Below are 23,619 nucleotides of genomic sequence, written 5' to 3' on the forward strand. Positions count from 1 at the left end.
ACAGACTCCACTACTGTATATAGGTAATAGGGTACCATTTAGGACAGACTCCACTACTGTATATAGGTAATAGGGTACCATTTAGGACAGACTCCACTACTGTATATAGGGAATAGGTAAACCATTTAGGACAGACTCCACTACTGTATATAGGGAATAGGGTACCATTTAGGACAGACTCCACTACTGTATATAGGTAATAGGTACCATTTAGGACAGACTCCACTACTGTATATAGGGAATAGGGTACCATTTAGGACAGACTCCACTACTGTATATAGGGAATAGGGTACCATTTAGGACAGACTCCACTACTGTATATAGGGAATAGGGTACCATTTAGGACAGACACCACTACTGTATATAGGTAATAGGGTACCATTTAGGACAGACTCCACTACTGTATATAGGGAATAGGGTACCATTTAGGACAGACTCCACTACTGTATATAGGTAATAGGGTACCATTTAGGACAGACTCCACTACTGTATATAGGGAATAGGGTACCATTTAGGACAGACTCCACTACTGTATATAGGTAATAGGGTAACCATTTAGGACAGACTCCACTACTGTATATAGGTAATAGGTAAACCATTTAGGACAGACTCCACTACTGTATATAGGTAATAGGGTACCATTTAGGACAGACTCCACTACTGTATATAGGTAATAGGGTACCATTTAGGACAGACTCCACTACTGTATATAGGTAATAGTAAACCATTTAGGACAGACTGCACTACTGTATATAGGGAATAGGGTACCATTTAGGACAGACTCCACTACTGTATATAGGTAATAGGGTACCATTTAGGACAGACTGCACTACTGTATATAGGGAATAGGGTACCATTTAGGACAGACTCCACTACTGTATATAGGTAATAGGTAACCATTTAGGACAGACTCCACTACTGTATATAGGGAATAGGGTACCATTTAGGACAGACTCCACTACTGTATATAGGGAATAGGGTACCATTTAGGACAGACTCCACTACTGTATATAGGGAATAGGGTACCATTTAGGACAGACTCCACTACTGTATATAGGTAATAGGGTACCATTTAGGACAGACTCCACTACTGTATATAGGGAATAGGGTACCATTTAGGACAGACTCCACTACTGTATATAGGGAATAGGGTACCATTTAGGACAGACTCCACTACTGTATATAGGGAATAGGGTACCATTTAGGACAGACGCCACTACTGTATATAGGGAATAGGGTACCATTTAGGACAGACTCCACTACTGTATATAGGGAATAGGGTAAACCATTTAGGACAGACTCCACTACTGTATATAGGGAATAGGGTACCATTTAGGACAGACTCCACTACTGTATATAGTTAATAGGGTACCATTTAGGACAGACTCCACTACTGTATATAGGGAATAGTAAACCATTTAGGACAGACTCCACTACTGTATATAGGGAATAGGGTACCATTTAGGACAGACTCCACTACTGTATATAGGTAATAGGGTACCATTTAGGACAGACTCCACTACTGTATATAGGTAATAGGGTACCATTTAGGACAGACTCCACTACTGTATATAGGTAATAGGGTACCATTTAGGACAGACTCCACTACTGTATATAGGTAATAGGGTACCATTTAGGACAGACTCCACTACTGTATATAGGTAATAGGGTACCATTTAGGACAGACTCCACTACTGTATATAGGGAATAGGGTACCATTTAGGACAGACTCCACTACTGTATATAGGTAATAGTAAACCATTTAGGACAGACTCCACTACTGTATATAGGTAATAGGGTACCATTTAGGACAGACTCCACTACTGTATATAGGTAATAGGGTACCATTTAGGACAGACTCCACTACTGTATATAGGGAATAGGGTACCATTTAGGACAGACTCCACTACTGTATATAGGTAATAGGGTACCATTTAGGACAGACTCCACTACTGTATATAGGGAATAGGGTACCATTTAGGACAGACTCCACTACTGTATATAGGTAATAGGGTACCATTTAGGACAGACCCCACTACTGTATATAGGTAATAGTAAACCATTTAGGACAGACTCCACTACTGTATATAGGTAATAGTAAACCATTTAGGACAGACTCCACTACTGTATATAGGGAATAGGGTACCATTTAGGACAGACTCCACTACTGTATATATGTAATAGGGTACCATTTAGGACAGACTCCACTACTGTATATAGGTAATAGGGTACCATTTTGGTACAGACTCCACTACTGTATATAGGTAATAGGGTACCATTTAGGACAGACTCCACTACTGTATATATGTAATAGGGTACCATTTAGTACAGACTCCACTACTGTATATATGTAATAGGGTACCATTTAGTACAGACTCCACTACTGTATATATGTAATAGGGTACCATTTAGGACAGACTCCACTACTGTATATAGGTAATAGGGTACCATTTAGGACAGACTCCACTGAGTTATTCCTGTGAATATTCTCCATTCATCTCACTGTGTGTTGCAGTTGTCTTAGACAGACCTACGGGCCGTCATTGTGAATAAGAATATGTTCTTAACTGACTTGCAAAGTTAAATAAAGCTAAAAAAATTTAAAAACAACACTGGTTAACAGTCTCTTCAGTTCCTTCCAACGCTGAGCAATTCAACAAAATGCATGTTATTTAACTAATTGACCCGATGTCGGATCAAGATATTTGAATTCAACTTCATTCAGTTTTTTTTCCCTCTGTGATCTCACTGCCAAATTTCTCTTTAGAGTTAATTCAGATAAATCCCGAACTCTGTGCGGTGTAGTTTACTTAACCCGCCGTTCCCCGGGCGACGAACACGTGGATTTAGATTAAAGGCAGCTCTCCCACTGCGCCTCTCTGATTCAGACGACACATTTCCGTTGAATACAATGTTGTACAACGGACTAGGTATCCCCCTCTTTTCCTTTTTAGCTCTGAAAATCTGTTCATTAACTACAATAACCATAATACATTGCACACCTCCTCGTTCGGTCTGCGTTGGGCAGACATGGGACAGAAGAGACAGAAGAATGCGCGATGGAGAGGGATAAGAGAGCAGCTGCTTAGCGAGGTATCTCTACCTGAAAATACATTATCTAAGTGATAGATAGTTGGTATTCAGCAGGTCATAATAGTATGCCTCATTCACTTTGAAAAAACTACTAAAGCAGTGATGTTGTCAGACAGCAACTGTATAGAGATGAGATGACGACTTGCAATGAAATAATAAAGTCATTAAATAAACCAAATATGATATTAAAGTAGAGTAATATGAATAAATGATGGTTAATAAGTGATCAGCAGTAATGGACGCTCACTACCATCGAGGGACTTTTATTCATTGTTTTATTCTGTGTTGTTACAGCATTCATCCTAGTGTCCATCCGTTGTTGGGTCAGGGCAAGGGGGGGTTGCTAGGGGTGGTTGCTAGGGGTGGTTGTTGGGTCAGGGCAAGGGGGGGTTGCTAGGGGTGGTTGCTAGGGGGGTTGTTGGGTCAGGGCAGGGGGTTGCTAGGGGTGGTTGTTGGGTCAGGGCAGGGGGGTTGCTAGGGGTGGTTGTTGGGTCATGGCAGGGGGTTGCTAGGGATGGTTGTTGGGTCAGGGCAGGGGGGTTGCTAGGGGTGGTTGCTGGGGGGTTGTTAAGGGTGGTTTTTGGGTCAGGGCAGGGGGGTTGCTAGGGGTGGTTACTGGAGTGGTTGCTAGGGGGGGTTGCTAGGGGTGGTTGTTGGGTAACTCCTCTCCCCCCCCGACTCCCTCTCCTCCCCCTGACTCCCTCTCCTCAGTCCCCCTCTGAACTCTAACCCCAGTGGTCAGAGAGATGGACAAAGTGGTCTGTTTGTTCCAACCACAACAAGTCAGAGACACCTGTTTAATCATGATAAAGACCCTAGCAGAATGGGGGCGGCAGGTAGCTTAAGGTAGCATCACTGACATAAAACAGTGATGTTGTCAAACAGCAACTCTATAGAGATGCTGTCTAAACTGATGCTGTCTAACTGAGATTTCCCCGCAGGTTTTCTTCTCTTCGACCTAAAGCCACCTGGATAAAAACTCTTCCAGAACACAACTTTCTGTCTTTTTTAATATTTGGCTAAACTGCCCTCATTCATTTAGTAAAGTGACAGGTGAATTAACCTGGAACAGAATTAGACTGTATTAATTCCCTACGCTACACTACACCCACCTCTCTTACTGGAGTATTACTTTTTGCCCAGACGTGAATAAGGGATCCATTTGGGAGACACAACCCAGTCTGAAGCCAATGTCATTTAAACATGAAACATAACTAGTCCATGTGATAATGTAATTGAGCTATCTATCTGGCTGCTAATGGTTCTGCTGGACACCTGAGATCGATGCTGTGCCAGAGAGGGTATATTTAAGGTCCTGCAGAAGTCTCCTCTAAGGAATCGCTCTCTCTCTCTCTCTGTCTCTCTCTCTCTCTCTCTCTCTGTCTCTCTCTCTCTCTCTCTCTCTCTCTCTCTCTCTCTCTCTCTCTCTCTCTCTCTCTCTCTCTCTCTCTCTCTCTGTCTCTCTCTGTCTCTCTCTCTCTCTGTCTCTCTCTGTCTCTCTCTCTCTCTCTCTCTCTCCCAGGGGCTGCCTGGGAGTGGCTGCCTGGGAGGGGCTGCCTGGGAGTGGCTGCCTGGGAGGGGCTGCCTGGGAGGGGCTGCCTGGGAGGGGCTGCCTGGGAGGGGCTGCCTGGGAGGGGCTGCCTGGGTGGGGCTGCCTGGGAGTCGCTGCCTGGGAGGGGCTGCCTGGGAGGGGCTGCCTGGGGGGCTGATTGGAGGTCGCTGCCTGGAGGAGCTGCATGGGAGGGGCTGCTTAGAGGGGCTGCTTAGAGGGGCTGCATGGAGGGGCTGATTGGAGGGGCTGATTGGAGGGGCTGATTGGAGGGGCTGATTGGAGGGGCTGCATGGAGGGGCTGATTGGAGGGGCTGATTGGAGGGGCTGATTGGAGGGGCTGATTGGAGGGGCTGATTGGAGGGACTGATTGGAGGGGCTGATTGGAGGGGCTGATTGGAGGGGCTGATGGGAGGGGCTGATGGGAGGGGCTGATGGGAGGGGCTGATGGGAGGGACTGATTGGAGGGGCTGATTGGAGGGGCTGATGGGAGGGGCTGATGGGAGGGGCTGATTGGAGGGGCTGATTGGAGGGGCTGATGGGAGGGGCTGATGGGAGGGGCTGATTGGAGGGGCTTATGGGAGGGGCTTATGGGAGGGGCTGATGGGAGGAATTGGAACGATGCTGATCTGAATGTGTGTTTTTTATTTTATTTTATGAAAGTTTCTAAATTGCTTTCGACACCTAATTTACAAGCGTATTGCATAGCGGTGGGTGTAGTGTAGTGATTGGCACCCCATCAGAAGAGGAGGCGTGGCTTATTTGGTGCGTGGCTTTGAACCGGGGCTAATGGCATGTAAATTACACTATAGGGGTTTGGGAATACGTTGTCAGTGCTAAATTAGGCACATATTTAGTAGAAAACAGCTTCGTCATCATCATCATCATCATCATCATCATGTTGTCAAATTTACTTTAGACAGATGAGAACGTTGTCATTAGCAAGCAAAGTTCTTCAAAAATAGCTAGAAATGCTAATGATAGCAAGCTAAAATATGGAGGTCTCCACCTCAAGCTTAGCTAGCTAGCGTTATACTGCATCTAAACTCAATCTGGTGACATTAAAAACATGTTTCATACTAATTATTTGCTTTCTTTAGACCGATTCTTTATCAGTCTTCATCAGTCCCCAATCAGTCCTAAAACGAATGTTTAAAACAATATTCTGAAGTAACATGCAAACCATGAATAGCAACTATGTGTGAAAACACATAGTTGGTAATAAATGGTAATAAATGGTAATAAATGTATTTGTTTTATCTTTATAAAAAACTAGGCAAGTCAGTTATTGTCACAGCTGTCTTCAGAAATGGACCAAAATGCAGCAGAGTTAGTATTCATCCTTCAATTTAATTAGAACGAACACTATACAAGAACAAAACCAAGGAACCTGACAGCCAACAGTCCTGTCAGGTGCAACCACACTAAACAAGAAACAATTACCCACAACCCCAAAGAAAAACACACACTCCTATATAGGACTCCCAATCAAAGGCAACTCAACACACCTGCCTTCAATTGGGAGTCCTAATCACCAACACAACCATTCACACACACAAAAACCCTGCCACATCCTGACCAAAACGAATCCAATTTCTCCCTCTGCTGGTCAGGATGTGACAGTTATGAACAAATTCTTATTTTCAATGACGGCCTAGGGGGCAGAACAACAGATTTTACCTTGTCAGCAGCTCGGGGATTCGATCTTGCAACCTTTCGGTTACAAGTCCAACACTCTAACCACTAAGCTACCTGCCGCCCCCATCCTCACCATCTGGTTACAATATTGTGGCCAGTAATGACTTTCTTCGTCCAGACGTTTGGACTCATTATTTCATGTTATTGAACCAGAACAAATTTCTTTGTTTGCAAGGAATTTATTTAATTGCTTGTAACCCAATTTAATAATTTTTGGGGGAATGGTAATTCCAAAGTGAAGAAATCTACTTGGAACAAGATAAATAAAAAAAATGTGTTATGATTGCTTTAAATATTAGTTTTGTATTTTGTGTTGTTTATTAGGGTTAACCAAACAGGAAGTGGAGTCTGAAAGGTTGCAACTTGAAATATTAATAAACTAATAACAAAATAGTACATTTGTCATTCAATTAACATTTTAACATTTTAGTCATTTAGCAGACGCTCTTATCCAGAGCGACTTACAGTAGTGAATGCATACATTTCATTATTTTTTTTATGTATTCAATCACATATTCGGTTTCAACAAACATTGGGTTTTTTTCCAATTGAGAAAAACAGATTTTTAAATTTTTTTTAATATAATTGCTGTCATTTTTGGGGGGGGGGTTATCCAAAGAGTAATTTTTTACAGTTTAGTGGTTTGACTGTCTGTAAACATCTCAGCCTAAGATGCAGCAGGGGGACTACCCTCTGAATAATGTAGTCTGTCTGTCTGTAAACATCTCAGCCTAAGATGCAGCAGGGGGACTACCCTCTGAATAATGTAGTCTGTCTGTCTGTAAACATCTCAGTGTGGGGTCTGAATATTTACAGGCTCTGCAATCCAGTTAGGTCATTGAGTCTTATAGGGGCTGGACGTTTACCACTAAAGGACTATTGTTAATCCTTATCATGCGCGCACAAACACCAATTTCCAAGACTGTGTCCTTCTACTAAAACGTATATTTCTTATTCGTTTTTGAAGTTACAAGCCTGAAACCTTGAACATAGACTGCTGACACCCTGTGGAAGCCAGAGGAATTGCATCCAGGGAGCTAATTCTCAATATGATCTTTCTCTTGCATATCTAAGAGGATGGTCTGTCAAAAACAAAAAAATTCCGGTTGGTTATTCTTTGGATTTCCTCCTACCATATATATTGTGTTATATTCTCCAAAATGATTTTAATTATTTCCACAAACTTCAAAGTGTTTCCTTTCCAATGGTACCAATTATATGCATATCCTAGCTTCAGGGCCTGAGCAACAGGCAGTTTACTTTGGGAATGTCATTCAGACAGGAAGTGGATAAAAAAAAAGGAGGCCTTGCCCTAAGAAATTTTAGGGGCTGGACTTTTACCACTATAGTACTATTGTTATTCTCTATAGATGCCAGGAAGAGTACCTGGTACGGTCCAAAGGCCCTTAGTGCAGGCTGAGGGTGTGACTATCACTAACTCTCTCTGTCTCTCTCTGTCTCTCTCTGTCTCTCTCTGTCTCTCTCTCTCTCTCTCTCTCTCTCTCTCTCTCTCTCTCTCTCTCTCTCTCTCTCTCTCTCTCTCTCTCTCTCTCTGTCTCTCTCTCTCTCTCTGTCTCTCTCTGTCTCTGTTTCTCTCTGTCTCTGTTTCTCTCTCTCTCCCTCTCTCTCTCTCTCTCTCTCTCTCTCTGTCTCTCTCTCTCTCTCTCTCTCTCTCTCTCTCTGTCTCTCTCTCTCTCTCTCTCTCTCTCTCTCTCTCTCTCTCTCTCTCTCTCTCTCTCTGTCTCTCTCTCTCTCTGTCTCTCTCTCTCTCTCTCTGTCTCTCTCTCTCTCTCTCTCTCTCTCTCTCTCTCTCCCCTTCCTCTCCTCTCTAGATGCCAGGAGGAGTGCCCGGCGGGGTGGTACGGTCCTCAGTGCAGCCTGCGTTGTGACTGTCGGAATGGTGCTAAGTGTTACCATATCAACGGGGCGTGTCTCTGCGACACAGGTTTTAAAGGACCTCAGTGTCAGGAGAGGTTCTGTCCCCCGGGCCTGTACGGACTCATCTGTGACAAGTACTGCCCCTGTAATGCCTCCAACACTGTCAGGTACGTGGCACCTTATACAGATATAATGACTGACTACACCTGACTTAGATCATGTCTTTTCAAGCTCGCGAAGCAACTGATTTCTATCTCTATCGATCGAAAGTTCTCTCTTCTCCACACAGACCGGACAAGTTTTAAGCAGGCGCGAAATGGATTATGGTCATTGTAGTTAATTATCACGTTTCCTACGCTAAACTATGGTAGAATATTGGCCTGTTGGAAACTACAACTCCCTACTACATCACACAGTTCAGGCTGGATCTGATTTATCTCTAGAGAAACTACAACTCCCTACTACATCACACAGTTCAGGCTGGATCTGATTAATCTCTAGAGAAACTACAACTCCCTACTACATCACACAGTTCAGTCTGGGTCTGATTTATCTCTAGAGAAACTACAACTCCCTACTACTCAGTCTGGGTCTGATTTATCTCTAGAGAAACTACAACTCCCTACTACATCACACAGTTCAGTCTGGGTCTGATTTATCTCTAGAGAAACTACAACTCCCTACTACATCGCACAGTTTAGGCTGGATGTGATTTATCTCTAGAGAAACTACAACTCCCTACTACTCAGTCTGGGTCTGATTTATCTCTAGAGAAACTACGACTCCCTACTACATCACACAGTTCAGGCTGGATCTGATTTATCTCTAGAGAAACTGAAAAATGTGCGCATTGAACTCACAGAAAAAAACCTAACGAAATGGAATTCAAATAATTGAACCGATGTTTGTCAATTAGTTGTTTTAAAAAAATTCAAAATATAAACTATAAATAATAAATATAAAGAGAGTCGCACACTCCATATATAAACTCCCGGTATTTTATTGGGTAAATCACCAATGTTTTCGGCTTCACTGTGCCTTCTTCAGGATCTATTTAAAAAATGAAAAATAACAGAAATGTTGGTGAATTGAAGCGCTAATGCTCTGATGCTGGTCCTGGAACAGAAAGATCATCAGAGTCTGATGCTGGTCCTGGAACAGTAAGATCATCATTAGAGTCTGATGCTGGTCCTGGAACAGTAAGATCATCAGAGTCTGATGCTGGTCCTGGAACAGTAAGATCATCATTAGAGTCTGATGCTGGTCCTGGAACAGTAAGATCATCAGAGTCTGATGCTGGTCCTGGAACAGTAAGATCATCAGAGTCTGATGCTGGTCCTGAAACAGTAAGATCATCAGAGTCTGATGCTGGTCCTGGAACAGTGAGATCATCATCAGAGTCTGATGCTGGTCCTGGAACAGAAAGATCATCATCAGAGTCTGATGCTGGTCCTGGAACAGAAAGATCATCAGAGTCTGATGCTGGTCCTGGAACAGTGAGATCATCATTAGAGTCTGATGCTGGTCCTGGAACAGAAAGATCATCAGAGTCTGATGCTGGTCCTGGAACAGAAAGATCATCATTAGAGTCTGATGCTGGTCCTGGAACAGTGAGATCATCATTAGAGTCTGATGCTGGTCCTGGAACAGTAAGATCATCATAAGAGTCTGATGCTGGTCCTGGAACAGTGAGATCATCATTAGAGTCTGATGCTGGTCCTGGAACAGAAAGATCATCATTAGAGTCTGATGCTGGTCCTGGAACAGAAAGATCATCATTAGAGTCTGATGCTGGTCCTGGAACAGAAAGATCATCATTAGAGTCTGATGCTGGTCCTGGAACAGAAAGATCATCATTAGAGTCTGATGCTGGTCCTGGAACAGAAAGATCATCATTAGAGTCTGATGCTGGTGGAACAGAAAGATCATCTTAGAGTTGATGCTGAATGGATGGATGGATGGATGGATGGATGGATGGATGGATGGATGGATGGATGGATGGATGGATGGATGGATGGATGGATGGATGGATGGATGGATGGATGTCGGCTTAGGGCTAGCTGTTTCACTCTCTCTGTAGATTTCTCACCATGGCCTACTGTGGTTCTGTTTGCTTGATGTAAAAAGGGCTTTATAGATACCATTTTACTGATTGACTAAACGACTGATTGACTGAATGATTGATTGTTGATTGATTAATTAGGTTGGTTGGTTGGTTGTTCATTGATTAATTAGATTGGTTGGTTGGTTGATTGATTAATTCGATTGTTTGGTTGATTGATTGATTAATTAGATTGGTTGGTTGATTGATTGTTGATTGATTAATTAGATTGGTTGGTTGATTGATTGTTGATTGATTAATTAGATTGGTTGGTCGATTGATTGATTGATTGAGTGATTGATTAATTAGATTGGTTGATTGATTGATTGATTTGATTTATTGATTCTGCTCTAGCTGTCACCCCCTGTCAGGTGAGTGCACCTGTACAGCAGGATGGGCGGGGCTCTACTGCAACGAGACCTGTCCACCTGGTTACCACGGCGACGGATGCAGGTTGCCATGCAGCTGTTCCCACGGGGCTGACTGTCACGGAGTCACTGGGGCCTGCGTCTGTGCCCCTGGTTACATGGTGAGTTCTTCTTCTTCTTCTTCCAGAGGGCGTCCACTAGGTGTGCTGACCTCCTTTTTGATTGAACAATTAGCTATCCAGTAGCACAAATCAATTACCCAATAGATGAGCACTATAGTCCCAGTGTCTCTGATTGGCTTAAACAACTGCAGAGCACTAATCTGGGTCCCTGTGGCTAAGCCAATAGGAAAGCACTATAGTCCCAGTGTCTCTGATTGGCTAAAACAACTGCAGTGCACTAATCTGGGTCCCTGTGGGTAAGCCAATAGGAAAGCACTATAGTCCCAGGTCCCTGAGTGGCTAAGCCAATAGGAAAGCACTATAGTCCCAGGTCCCTGAGTGGCTAAGCCGATAGGAAAGCACTATAGTGGATCATTTTGAATATGAAAGTGAACGAAAAAAAGATTTGGCTCATTAATCTATATGGTCCAAATCAGGATGATCCATACTTCTTCGAAAACATTTATACCAATTTATTGAATTTACAGGAAACAAATTATCAAATCATTACGGTAGGAGACTATAACACAGTGTTAAGTACCTCAATGGACAGTAAAGGTAATCACTCTACAAACTATCATCACCGTGCCCTTAAGGAAATCACAAATATTATGGACACATTAGAAATAGTGGATATTTGTAGACAAAAAAAAAAAACATAATCAGATATACATGGAGGAGACTTAATCAAGCTGGTCATCTTGACTACTTTCTTGTCTCTGTCTCTCTTGCATCAAAGGTTAAAAAAAGTTTTAATAGGAGACAGAATGCAATCGGATCATCATCTAATTGGCCTTCACATAACTCTCATAGATTTTACACGTGGACGGGGATATTGGAAATTTAATCAAAGTTTAGTGGAGGACAACTTATTTTTAACTAAGATAAAAAAATAGATATATAAATGAATTTTTCCAGTTTAATATTGGTTCAGAAAATCCCCTTATTGTTTGGGATACCTTTAAATGTACCTTCAGAGGTCATTCAATTCAAAATTCATCAATAATAAAAAAGCAGTTTCTGGCTAAAGAGACAATACTAACAAGGGAACTATATGAACTAATAGTACAGGTAGATGGCAATAAAAACGATACTACAGAGATACAAAATAAGTTAGAGGAAAAACAAAAAGAACTTGAGGAACTTATTCAAGAACGATCTAATGTAATCTATTACAAAAAATAACGCAAACTGGATGGAATATGGAGAAAAATTAACAAAATTCTTCCTGAATCTCCAACACAGGAACGCTAACAAAAAAGAAACTCATTGCTGAAGACGGAGACATCTATGATTCACCGAATTATATTTTAAAAGAGGAAGCTAATTATTTTAGGCAGATGTTCTCTTTTCCGTCTCATCCTCTCCCACTGAATGAAGATTATGGTAAGGAATTCTTTCCAAATAATATAAAAAATGGAAAATTAACAAATGTACAGAAAGATCAGTGCGGAGGTCAAATTACAGAGGAATAACTTTTTGAGGCTATTAAATCCTTTCAGTCTGGGGAAAAACCCCAGGGCTTGATGGCATACCGGTAGAGGTATATCAAGTAGTTTTTTGATATACTAAAAGCTCCATTGTTAGATTGTTTTAACTACTCCTATAGAAATAGTAGTCTGTCAGGTACTCAGCAGGAAGGACTGATTTCTCTATTATTAAAACAAGACCCAGATGGCAAATATAAAGACCCAGTCTAGCTAAAAAACTGGAGGCCCCTTACACTTCAATGTTCCGGTAGCTAGTGGAGAGCGGGGTTTAAAAAGGTGGTGGGCGGGAAAAAAAAAAAAAAAAATGTGATGTAAAAATACTAGCGAAATGTATAGCACTAAGAATTAAAAGGGTTTTACCAGGTATTGTTCATCCTGATCAGACAGTTTTTTTTACATGTACAATACATTGGAGATAATATACGACAACTACTAGAAATAATAGAACATCATGAAACATCTAAGCAGCCAGGACTGGTATTTATAGTGGATTTTGAAAGGGCATTTGATAAAGTAAGACTGAATTTTATTTATAAATGCCTGGATTTTTTCCATTTTTGTAATTCTCTTATAAAATGGTTAAAAATAATGTATAGCAACCCCAGGTGTAAAATAGTGAACAACGGCTACTTCTCAGAGAGTTTTGACTTGTCAAGAGGAGTTAAACAAGGGTGTCCGCTGTCACCATATCTATTCGTTATGGCCATCGAAATGCTAGCTATTAAAATCAGATCCAATAACAACATTAGAGGATTAGAAATCCAAGGCTTAAAAACAAAGGTGTCCATGTATGCCGATGACTCAAGTTTTATATTAAGTCCGTAAGCTAGATCCCTGCAATATCTCATTGAAGATCTAGAATACTTTTCTGTACTCTCTGGACTAAAACCTAATTATGATAAGGGATACAATATTACGTATTGGATCTTTAAAAAATACAACTTTTACATTACCCTGCAGTTTACCTATAAAATGGGCTGATGGTGAAGTAGACATACTCGGTATTCATATCACAAAGATATAAATAAGCTCTCCACAATGAATTTTCAATAGAAAACTTGTAAAAATAGACAAGATCCTGCAACCATGGAGGTAAATACCTGTCTATTTATGGAAAAATTGCCCTGATTAACTCCTTCGTCATATCTCAGTTTACTCACTTACTTATGGCGCTGCCTACTCCTGATTATTCGTTTTTCAAATCATATGAGCAAAAAATATTTAACTTTATCTGGGACGCTAAACCAGACAAAATAAAACGTGCCTATCTATATACTGAATATGAACTGGGTGGGTTGAGATTATTAAATATAAAAGCACTAAACCTCTCTCTAAAAGATTCACTTATTCAAAAAGTTTTACTTGAACCCTAAATGGTTCTCAAGTAGATTAACAAGAAAAGCTCATCCATTGTTAAAAAATTGCCTTTTTGCCTTTGTGCAGATTGCCATGTCTCTCGATTAATTGAAAATGATACTTTTTTCAAAGTATCTCTCTTTTTCAAACAAGCATTGCAGAGCTGGCTACAATTTCAATTTCATGCCCCTGAAAAGATGGAACAAATATTACAACAAATATTATGGCTGAATGCAAATGTGCTGGTTGATAAAATACCTGTATTCATGAAAAAGATGTTTGAAAAGGGTATTTTGTTCTTAACCTCTCTTGGGTATGTACACCTGCGGGACACACTATTCAACAGCCAGTGAAATAGCAGAGCGCCAAATTCAAAACAACGAAAATCTCATAATTCAAATTTCTCAAACATAGAACTATTATACACCATTTTAAAGATAAAATTCTCCTTAATCTAACCACAGTGTCCGATTTCAAAAAGGATTTACGGCGAAAGCATAATATTAGATTATGTTAGGACAGCACGTAAACAAGAAAAAACACAGCCATTTTCCAAGCAAGGAGAGGCGTCACAAAAACCAGAAATACAGCTAAAATTAATCACTAACCTTTGATGATTTTCATCAGATGGCACTCATAGGACTTCATGTTACACAATACATGTATGTTTTGCTCGATCAAGTTCATATTTATATCCAAAAAAACCATTTTACATTGGCGTGTAAGGTTCAGAAATGTTTTGCCTCCCAAAACCTCCGGTGAATGAGAACATCAATTTACAGAAATACTCATCATAAACGTTGATAAAATATAGAACAGTTATTGAAAGAATTATAGATGAACACCTCCTTAATGCAACCGCTGTGACAGATTTCAAAAAAAGCTTCACGGGGAAAGCACACTTTGCAATAATCTGAGTACGGCGCTCAGACAACAACAACCGCCATTATAGAAAGGCGCCATGTTGGAGTCAAAAAAAGTCAGAAATAGTGTTATAAATATTCACTTACCTTTGATGATCTTCATCGGAATGCACTCCCAGGAATCCCAGTTCCACCATAAATGTTTGTTTTGTTTCGATAATGTCCATATTAATATCCAAATAACTCAGTTTTGTTTGCGCGTTCAGACGAGTTATCCAAATGCGCCATGCTCGCGCATTTTGTTGAGACGAAAAGTCCAAAAAGTTATACTACAGTTTGTAGAAACATGTCAAACGATGTATAGCATCAATCTTTAGGATGTTTTTTATCATACATCTTCGATAATATTCCAACCGGACAAATCCTTTGTCTTCAGAAAGGAAAAAGAAAGCACCTCGCGCTGACGGCCATGCGCATGAACGATCTAATGGCACTCAGCCAGACACCTGGTTGAAATGACTGTAATTCTCATTCTCTTCCGTCACTGTAGTTTGAAAAGGGAATTAATAAAAAAAAACTACAAGCCTCAGATTTTCAACTTCCTGGTTGGATTTATCTCAGGTTTTTGCCTGCCATATGAGTTCTGTTATACTCACAGACATCATTCAAACAGTTTTGGAAGCTTCAGAGTGTGTTCTATCCAAATCTACTAATCATATGCATATCTTAGTTTCTGGGTCTGGGTAGCAGGCAGTTTACTACGGGCACACTTTTCATCCGGACGTCAAAATACTGCCCCCTACCCTAGAGAAGTTAAATGATACTGTAAATTGTAATGGTAGAGTTATGTCCTTCATGGAGTTATCAGAATTGTACGGAAAGGTCTGCTCAATCCAAGAGTACAACCAATTGATTACAGCACTACCCCAAAAATGGAGGAGGCAGGTGGCAGCGGCAGGATGTAGGGAACTGGTCTGTCTGCCCAATATAAAGGATCAAAACTGGCGGAGGAATAAAAATAGCATAAATAGGTAAGTATACCAGTTTTATTTGAGGACCAGGATGTTGACAACTGTGCCATACAGACTGCAAAATAGTTGGGAAGAGATTTTTGATGTATCGATTCCATGGTACAGGGTGTATGAGTTGATATATAAAACAATGCAAGATAAAAGACTTTTCAGCTAAAATGATTATATATAATTCTTGCCACCAACAAAATTTTGAATATTTGGGGCATAAAATCATTGAAGCTCTGCAGAATTTGTTGTGAGGTTACAGAATCAATAGACCATTTATTTTGGTATTGCTCTCAGGTAGCCTGTTTCTGGTCTCCTCAGGTTCAGTAATGGCTGAAAATGCTGAAAATCTAAAATTGACCCTAGAAATAGCACTGTTAGGAGATCTGGAGAGACCGGGTCAGTCAATTACTAATATACTAATACTCTTAGTAAAAGTATTTATCTTCAACTCGCAATCTGTTGGTTCTATTATTCGATTAGATAGATTGAAATTGTACGTTAAACATCACAGCATAGTTGAAAGATATGTGTTGCGTAGAAATCCGAAGTGGGTGGCCAGCAGAGAGAGATGGGATGGGCTGAGGGAAGCTGAGGGTTGGTATGGGTTGAAACCTGAAGTGAGTGGCCAGCAGAGACAGATGGGATGGGCTGAGGGAAGCTGAGGGTTGGCATGTGGAATTGGAGACAAGTGGGTGTGGAGTTGCTGTGTGGGAGATAGAATGATGGTCAAAGATAAAAGTAAATAAATAAATAAAACATAATAAAAAGTACATTTGAATGACACTGAGTGGCAGTGTTTTTACAACTAATGCCGGTTTGCCCGAGGCTGATGCCGTGCAGGTGTTTGTACACATGCATATACACACACTCTCATTCAAATAAACACATACAAGAACACACACATACATGTAATAGTGCCAGACATGCACACAAACATATACAGTCGGCGTTGCTGTTATGATTTCAGTTGTCCTTGATGTTGAGGTTTTAAATGTATTTATTTATAAAAAATTAAAAAAACATTTGCATTGTTGTTTGCCGTTTTCTTATGTAATTTCCTTTTTTCTCTTTAGTTCATTCTCTTGGTTGTTGGTGCATTATGGGGGTTCTTGGGGAATATAATAGTATTTTTTATTTTTCTTCTTGCGGGGGGGGGGCGGTGGAGGGGTCTCGAATGGTTGAGGGAGCAGCTATTGGGGAACTGTTGGGGATCTTGGAGGGTTGAGGGAGCAGCTATTGGGGATCTGTGGGGGGATCTTGGAGGGTTGAGGGAGCAGCTATTGGGGAACTGTGGGGGGATCTTGGAGGGTTGAGGGACAGCTATTGGGGAACTGTGGGGGGGGTCTTGGAGGGTTGAGGAGGCAGCTATTGGGGATCTGTGGGGGGGATCTTAGAGGGTTGAGGGAGCAGCTATTGGGGAACTGTGGGGGGGATCTTGGAGGGTTGAGGGAGCAGCTATTGGGGAACTGTGGAGGGGATCTTGGAGGGTTGAGGGAGCAGCTATTGGGGAACTGTGGGGGGGATCTTGGAGGGTTGAGGGAGCAGCTATTGGGGAACTGTGGGGGGATCTTGGAGGGTTGAGGAGGCAGCTATTGGGGAACTGTGGGGGGGATCTTGGAGGGTTGAGGGAGCAGCTATTGGGGAACTGTGGGGGGATCTTGGAGGGTTGAGGGAGCAGCTATTGGGGAACTGTGGGGGGGATCTTGGAGGGTTGAGGGAGCAGCTATTGGGGAACTGTGGGGGGATCTTGGAGGGTTGAGGGAGCAGCTATTGGGGAACTGTGGGGGGATCTTGGAGGGTTGAGGGAGCAGCTATTGGGGAACTGTGGGGGGATCTTGGAGGGTTGAGGGAGCAGCTATTGGGGAACTGTGGGGGGATCTTGGAGGGTTGAGGGAGCAGCTATTGGGGAACTGTTGGGGGATCTTGGAGGGTTGAGGGAGCAGCTATTGGGGATCTGTGGGGGGATCTTGGAGGGTTGAGGGAGCAGCTATTGGGGAACTGTGGGGGGATCTCGGAGGGTTGAGGGAGCAGCTATTGGGGAACTGTGGGGGGATCTCGGAGGGTTGAGGGAGCAGCTATTGGGGAACTGTGGGGGGGATCTTGGAGGGTTGAGGGAGCAGCTATTGGGGAACTGTGGGGGGGATCTTGGAGGGTTGAGGGGGCAGCTATTGGGGAACTGTGGGGGGATCCTGGAGGGTTGAGGGAGCAGCTATTGGGGAACTGTGGGGGGATCCTCGAGGGTTGAGGGAGCAGCTATTGGGGAACTGTGGGGGATCCTCGAGGGTTGAGGGAGCAGCTATTGGGGAACTGTGGGGGGATCTTGGAGGGTTGAGGGAGCAGCTATTGGGGGGATATTGGAGGGTTGAGGAACAGCTATTGGGGGATCTTGGAGGGTTGAGGGAGCAGCTATTGGGGAACTGTGGGGGGATCTTGGAGGGTTGAGGGAGCAGCTATTGGGGAACTGTGGGGGGGATCTTGGAGGGTTGAGGGAGCAGCTATTGGGGAACTGTGGGGGGGATCCTGGAGGGTTGAGGAACAGCTATTGGGGAACTGTGGGAGGGATCTTGGAGGGTTGAGGGACAGCTATTGGGGAACTGTGGGAGGGATCTTGGAGGGTTGAGGGAGCAGCTATTGGGGAACTGTGGGGGGGATCCTGGAGGGTTGAGGAACAGCTATTGGGGAACTGTGGGAGGGATCTTGGAGGGTTGAGGGAGCAGCTATTGGGGAACTGTGGGGGGGATCCTGGAGGGTTGAGGAACAGCTATTGGGGAACTGTGGGAGGGATCTTGGATGGTTGAGGGACAGCTATTGGGGAACTGTGGGGGGATCTTGGAGGGTTGAGGGAGCAGCTATTGGGGAACTGTGGGGGGATCTTGGAGGGTTGAGGAACAGCTATTGGGGAACTGTGGGGGGGATCTTGGAGGGTTGAGGAACAGCTATTGGGGAACTGTGGGGGGGATCTTGGAGGGTTTAGGGACAGCTATTGGGGAACTGTGGGAGGATCTTGGAGGGTTGAGGAACAGCTATTGGGCAACTGTGGGAGGGATCTTGGAGGGTTGAGGGAGCAGCTATTGGGGAACTGTGGGGGGGGATCTTGGAGGGTTCAGGGTTCATGTTTTTTGGCCTGGTGGGAGATCTGTCAACGAACCCTTGAGCAGGGCATTGACCCTGGATGCTTCTGTGTGTCTCTCTGAATGGGAGTCTGTTGGATGACTGGTATGATGTAGCTGTTGAGCGGCTTCACTGCAAGTATATTATATGTTTCGGATATTAAAATAAAACCTTTTTTTTAATTAATAAATAAAAAAGGGAAGCACTATAGTCCCTGAGTGGCTAAACCAATCACTAAACCAATCACTAAACCAATCACTAAACCAATCACTAAACCAATCACTAGGCCAATCACTAGGTCAATCACTAAACCAATCACTAAACCAATCACTAGGCCAATCACTAAACCAATCATTTAGGCCAATCACTAGGCCAATCACTAAACCAATCACTAAACCAATCACTAAACCAATCACTAAACCAATCACTAAACCAATCACTAAACCAATCACTAGGTCAGTAGTATTGAGTTCTTTCTTTACAACCAAATCTCTATGTTTGATGGGCAGGTTATATGTATATTATAGAAAAGTCCAGACAACTTTTATGTGATTTCACTTGTTTTTGTTAAACTTACCCCAAACAGTGAATCAAATCAAAATGTATTTATATAGCCCTTCTTACATCAGCTGATATCTCAAAGTGATGTTACAGAAACCCAGCCTAAAACCCCAAACAGCAATCAATGCAGGTGTAGAAGCAAGGTGACTAGGAAAAACTCCCTAGAAAGGCCAAAACCTAGGAAGAAACCTAGAGAGGAACCAGGCTATGAGGGGTGGCCAGTCCTCTTCTGGCTGTGCCGGGTGGAGATTATAACAGAACATGGCCAAGATGTTCAAATGTATCACTTCCTCATTGTGGGGGCCCTGAAAAAACATGAACAAATGCTCCAAAAACACCCAAATCCTTGTAGAAACGTAAACACTCTCAGTATTGTGATGGTTTTATCTGCAAGTTAAATTGCTATACAAATCGATGAAAAGTGGTGTTGGGGGAAAACATACAATATTATAAAATCCATGTACACAAACAACAAGTGCGCGGTTAAAATAGGCAAAAAACACTCACATTTCTTTCCACAGGGCCGTGGGGTGAGACAGGGATGCAGCTTGAGCCCCACCCTCTTCAACATATATATCAACGAATTGGTGAGGGCACTAGAACAGTCTGCAGCACCCGGTCTCACCCTACTAGAATCTGAAGTCAAATGTCTACTGTTTGCTGATGATCTGGTTCTTCTGTCACCAACCAAGGAGGGCCTACAGCAGCACCTAGATCTTCTGCACAGATTCTGTCAGACCTGTCAGACAGTAAATCTCAGTAAGACAAAAATAATGGTGTTCCAAAAAAGGTCCAGTTGCCAGGATCACGAATACAAATTCCATCTAGACATCGTTGCCCTGGAGCACACAACAGACTGTACATACCTCGACCTAAACATCAGCACCACGTGTAACTTCCACAGAGCTGTGAACGATCTGAGAGACAAGGCAAGAAGGGCCTTCTACGCCATCAAAAGGAACATAAAATTCAACATACCAATTAGGATCTGGCTAAAAATACTTGAATCAGTTATAGAACCCATTGCCCTTTATGGTTGTGAGGTCTGGGGTCCGCTCACCAACCAAGAATTCACAAAATAACACAAACACCAAATTGAGACTCTGCATGCAGAATTCTGCAAAAATAACGTAAAATACCAAATAACTCATGCAGAGCCGAATTAGGCCGATACCCGCTAATGATCAAAATCCAGAAAAGAGCCGTTAAATTCTACAACCACCTAAAAGGAAGCGATTCCCAAACCTTCCATAACAAAGCCATCACCTACAGAGAGATGAACCTGGAGAAGAGTCCCCTAAGCAAGCTGGTCCTGGGGCTCTGTTCACAAACAGACCCCACAGAGCCCCAGGACAGAAACACAATTAGCCCCAACCAAATCATGAGAAAACAAAAATATAATTACTTGACACATTGGAAAGAATTAACAAAAAAAACAGAGCGAACTAGAATGCTATTTGTCCCTAAACAGAGAGGACACAGTGGCAGAATACCTGACCACTGTGACTGACCCAAACTGAAGGAAAGCTTTGACTATGTACAGACTCAGTGAGCATAGCCTTGCTATTGAGAAAGGTCTCAAGAGAAGACAGGCTATGTGCACACTGCCCACAAAATGAGGTGGAAACTGAGCTGCACTTCCTAACCTCCTGCCAAATGTATGACCATATTAGAGACACATATTCCCTCAGATTACACAGATCCACAAAGAATTAGAAAACAAATCCAATTTTGATAAACTCCCATATCTGTTAAGTGAAATACCACAGTGTGCCATCACAGCAGCAAGATTTGTGACCCGTTGCCATGACAACAGGGAAACCTCCTTCTCCTCCTCCTCTACCTCCTTCACCACCTCCTCCTCTTTCTCCACCTCCTCCTCTTCCACCTCCTCCTTCTCCTCCACCTTCTCCTACTTCTCCTCAGCCTCCTCTTTCTCCTCCACCTCCTTCTCCTCCACCTTCTCCTCCTTCACCACCTCCTCCTCTTTCTCCACCTCCTCCTCTTCCACCTCCTCCTTCTCCTCCTCCTCCTCCTCCTCCTCCTCTTTCTCCACCTCCTCCTCTTCCACCTCCTTCTCTTCCACCTCCTTCTCCTCTACCTCCACCACCTCCACCTCCTCCTCCTCTACCTCCTCCTCTTCCACCTCCTTCTCCTCCTTCTCCTCCTTCACCACCTCCTCCTCTTTCTCCACCTCCTCCTCTTCCATCTCCTCCTTCTCCTCCTTCTCCTCCTCCTCCTCCTCCTCGTTCTCCTCCACCTCCTCTTCCACCTCCTCCTTCTCCTCCTCCTCCTCCTCCTCCTCTTTCTCCACCTCCTCCTCTTCCACCTCCTTCTCTTCCACCTCCTTCTCCTCTACCTCCACCACCTCCACCTTCTCCTCCTCTACCTCCTCCTCTTCCAGCCTCCTTCTCTTCCACCTCCTCCTCCTCCTCATCCACCATCTCCTCCACTTCTTCCCCCTCCTCTTCTTTCTTCCTCCTATTCCTCCCCCTCCTCCTCCTCCTCCTCCTTCTCATCTTCCTCTGCTTTCTCCTTCTCTTCCTCCCCATCACCACACCCTCTCTCCTCTCAGCCCTTAGATAACAATGGGAACAGAGTAGAAGTGCCATTGTTAGCAGTATTAAAGCCATCATTTTGAGAACAGAACAAAGGCTACTGTGAACTGATTGATAAAAATGTCATTCCCAGACCGAAGCTTTCATGTAGGGCGCGGAGGGAAGGGAGAGAGGAGGGAGGAGGAGGAGAGGAGGAGGAAGGGGAGAGGGGGGAGGAGGAGAGAAGAATGAAGGGGAGAGGAGGAGAGGAGAAGGAAGGGGAGAGGAGGAGAGGAGTAGGGAGGAGGAGAGGAGGAGGAGGAAAGGGAGAGGAGGAAGAAGGGGAGAGGAGGAGGAAGATGAGGGACCCTTTAAGATGCACCATGTTCTGCCCCTGGCGTCCAGTGTCCTTTCCTCTCCTCCGTTTAAACTCTGTCAAGATGAGCGGACACACACAGTGCTGAGCTGACAGCCGCGTGGCATGCAGAGCAGAGAGCAGAGAGTCCCGGTGAGGAGAGGCACAGAGGAGGCTCAGGGGCGAGTAGGAGCGAGGAGGGACTCCCCAGACACACAGGACTCTTCTGTGGCGCTAATTAGTACTCTAAATCATGCTGTCAGCTGTCACTCAGGACAGAGAAGAGAGAGGAGAGAGAGAGATGGAGGGGAGGGGACCCACAGACACAGGGCTATGATCATCAGGGCTGAGAGAGAGAGAGAGGGAGAGAGAGAGAGAGAGAGAGAGATGGAGGGGAGGGGACCCACAGACACAGGGCTATGATCATCAGGGCTGAGAGAGAGATGGAGAGAGCGAGAGCGAGAGAGAGAGAGAGAGAGAGAGAGAGAGAGAGAGAGAGAGAGAGATCTTTATAGGTGCTGCTGTGCTCAGCCATTTTAAAGCAGAGGAATTATAATGACGCTGGCCTGGTGTGACTACAGAGGAGAGGACCGGGTGGAGGGATGAAGGGAAGGAGGGAGGGATGGAGGAGTGGAGGGATGAAGGGATGTAGGGATGGATGAGTGGAGGGAAGGAGGAGTGGAGGGGATGAGGGATTGAAGGGAAGGATGGATGGAGGGATGAAGGGAAGGAGAAGTGGAGGGGAGGAGGGAAGGAGGAGTGGAGGGAAGGAGGGATGGAGTGATGGAGGAGTGGAGGGGAGGAGGGAAGGAGGAGTGGAGGAGTGGAGGGAAGGAGTGATGGAGGAGTGGAGGGGAGGAGGGATGGAGGAGTGGAGGGAAGGAGGGATGAAGGGAAGGAGGGATGGAGTGATGGAGGAGTGGAGAGGAGGGTGGAGGAGTGGAGTGGAGGGAAGGAGGGATGAAGGGAAGGAGGGATGGAGTGATGGAGGAGTGGAGGGAAGGAGGGATGGAGGAGTGGAGGGAAGGAGGGATGAAGGGAAGGAGGGATGGAGTAGTGGAAGGGAGGAGGGAAGGAGGAGTGGAGGAGTGGAGGGAAGGAGGGATGGAGGAGTGGAGGGAAGGAGTGATGGAGGAGTGGAGGGGAGGAGGGATGGAGGAGTGGAGGGAAGGAGGGATGGAGGAGTGGAGGGAAGGAGGGCTGGCGGAGTGGAGGGAAGGAGGGAGGGAGGAGTGGAGGGGAGGAGTGATGGAGGAGTGGAGGGGAGGAGGGATGGAGGAGTGGAGGGATGAGGGTTGGAGGAGTGGAGGGGAGGAGTGATGGAGGAGTGGAGGGGAGGAGGGATGGAGGAGTGGAGGGGAGGAGTGATGGAGGAGTGGAGGGGAGGAGGGATGGAGGAGTGGAGGGATGAGGGTTGGAGGAGTGGAGGGGAGGAGTGATGGAGGAGTGGAGGGGAGGAGGGATGGAGGAGTGGAG

The 23,619-nt window shown here is 44.2% G+C and overlaps 1 protein-coding gene across 1 annotated transcript in view; it reads left to right on the forward strand.

The window, feature by feature from the left end:
- megf11 (multiple EGF-like-domains 11) overlaps window positions 1-23,619 on the forward strand; it is a 324,903-nt gene that overhangs the window by 185,790 nt on the left and 115,494 nt on the right. Inside the window, exons 6-7 of the mRNA XM_045706373.1 lie at window positions 8,173-8,385; window positions 10,674-10,848. Coding sequence (XP_045562329.1) covers window positions 8,173-8,385; window positions 10,674-10,848 — 388 coding nt within the window. The remainder of the gene's footprint in view (window positions 1-8,172; window positions 8,386-10,673; window positions 10,849-23,619) is intronic.

The sequence above is a fragment of the Salmo salar genome, chromosome ssa23, assembly GCF_905237065.1.
Source record: "Salmo salar chromosome ssa23, Ssal_v3.1, whole genome shotgun sequence".
Classification (NCBI taxonomy): domain Eukaryota; kingdom Metazoa; phylum Chordata; class Actinopteri; order Salmoniformes; family Salmonidae; genus Salmo; species Salmo salar.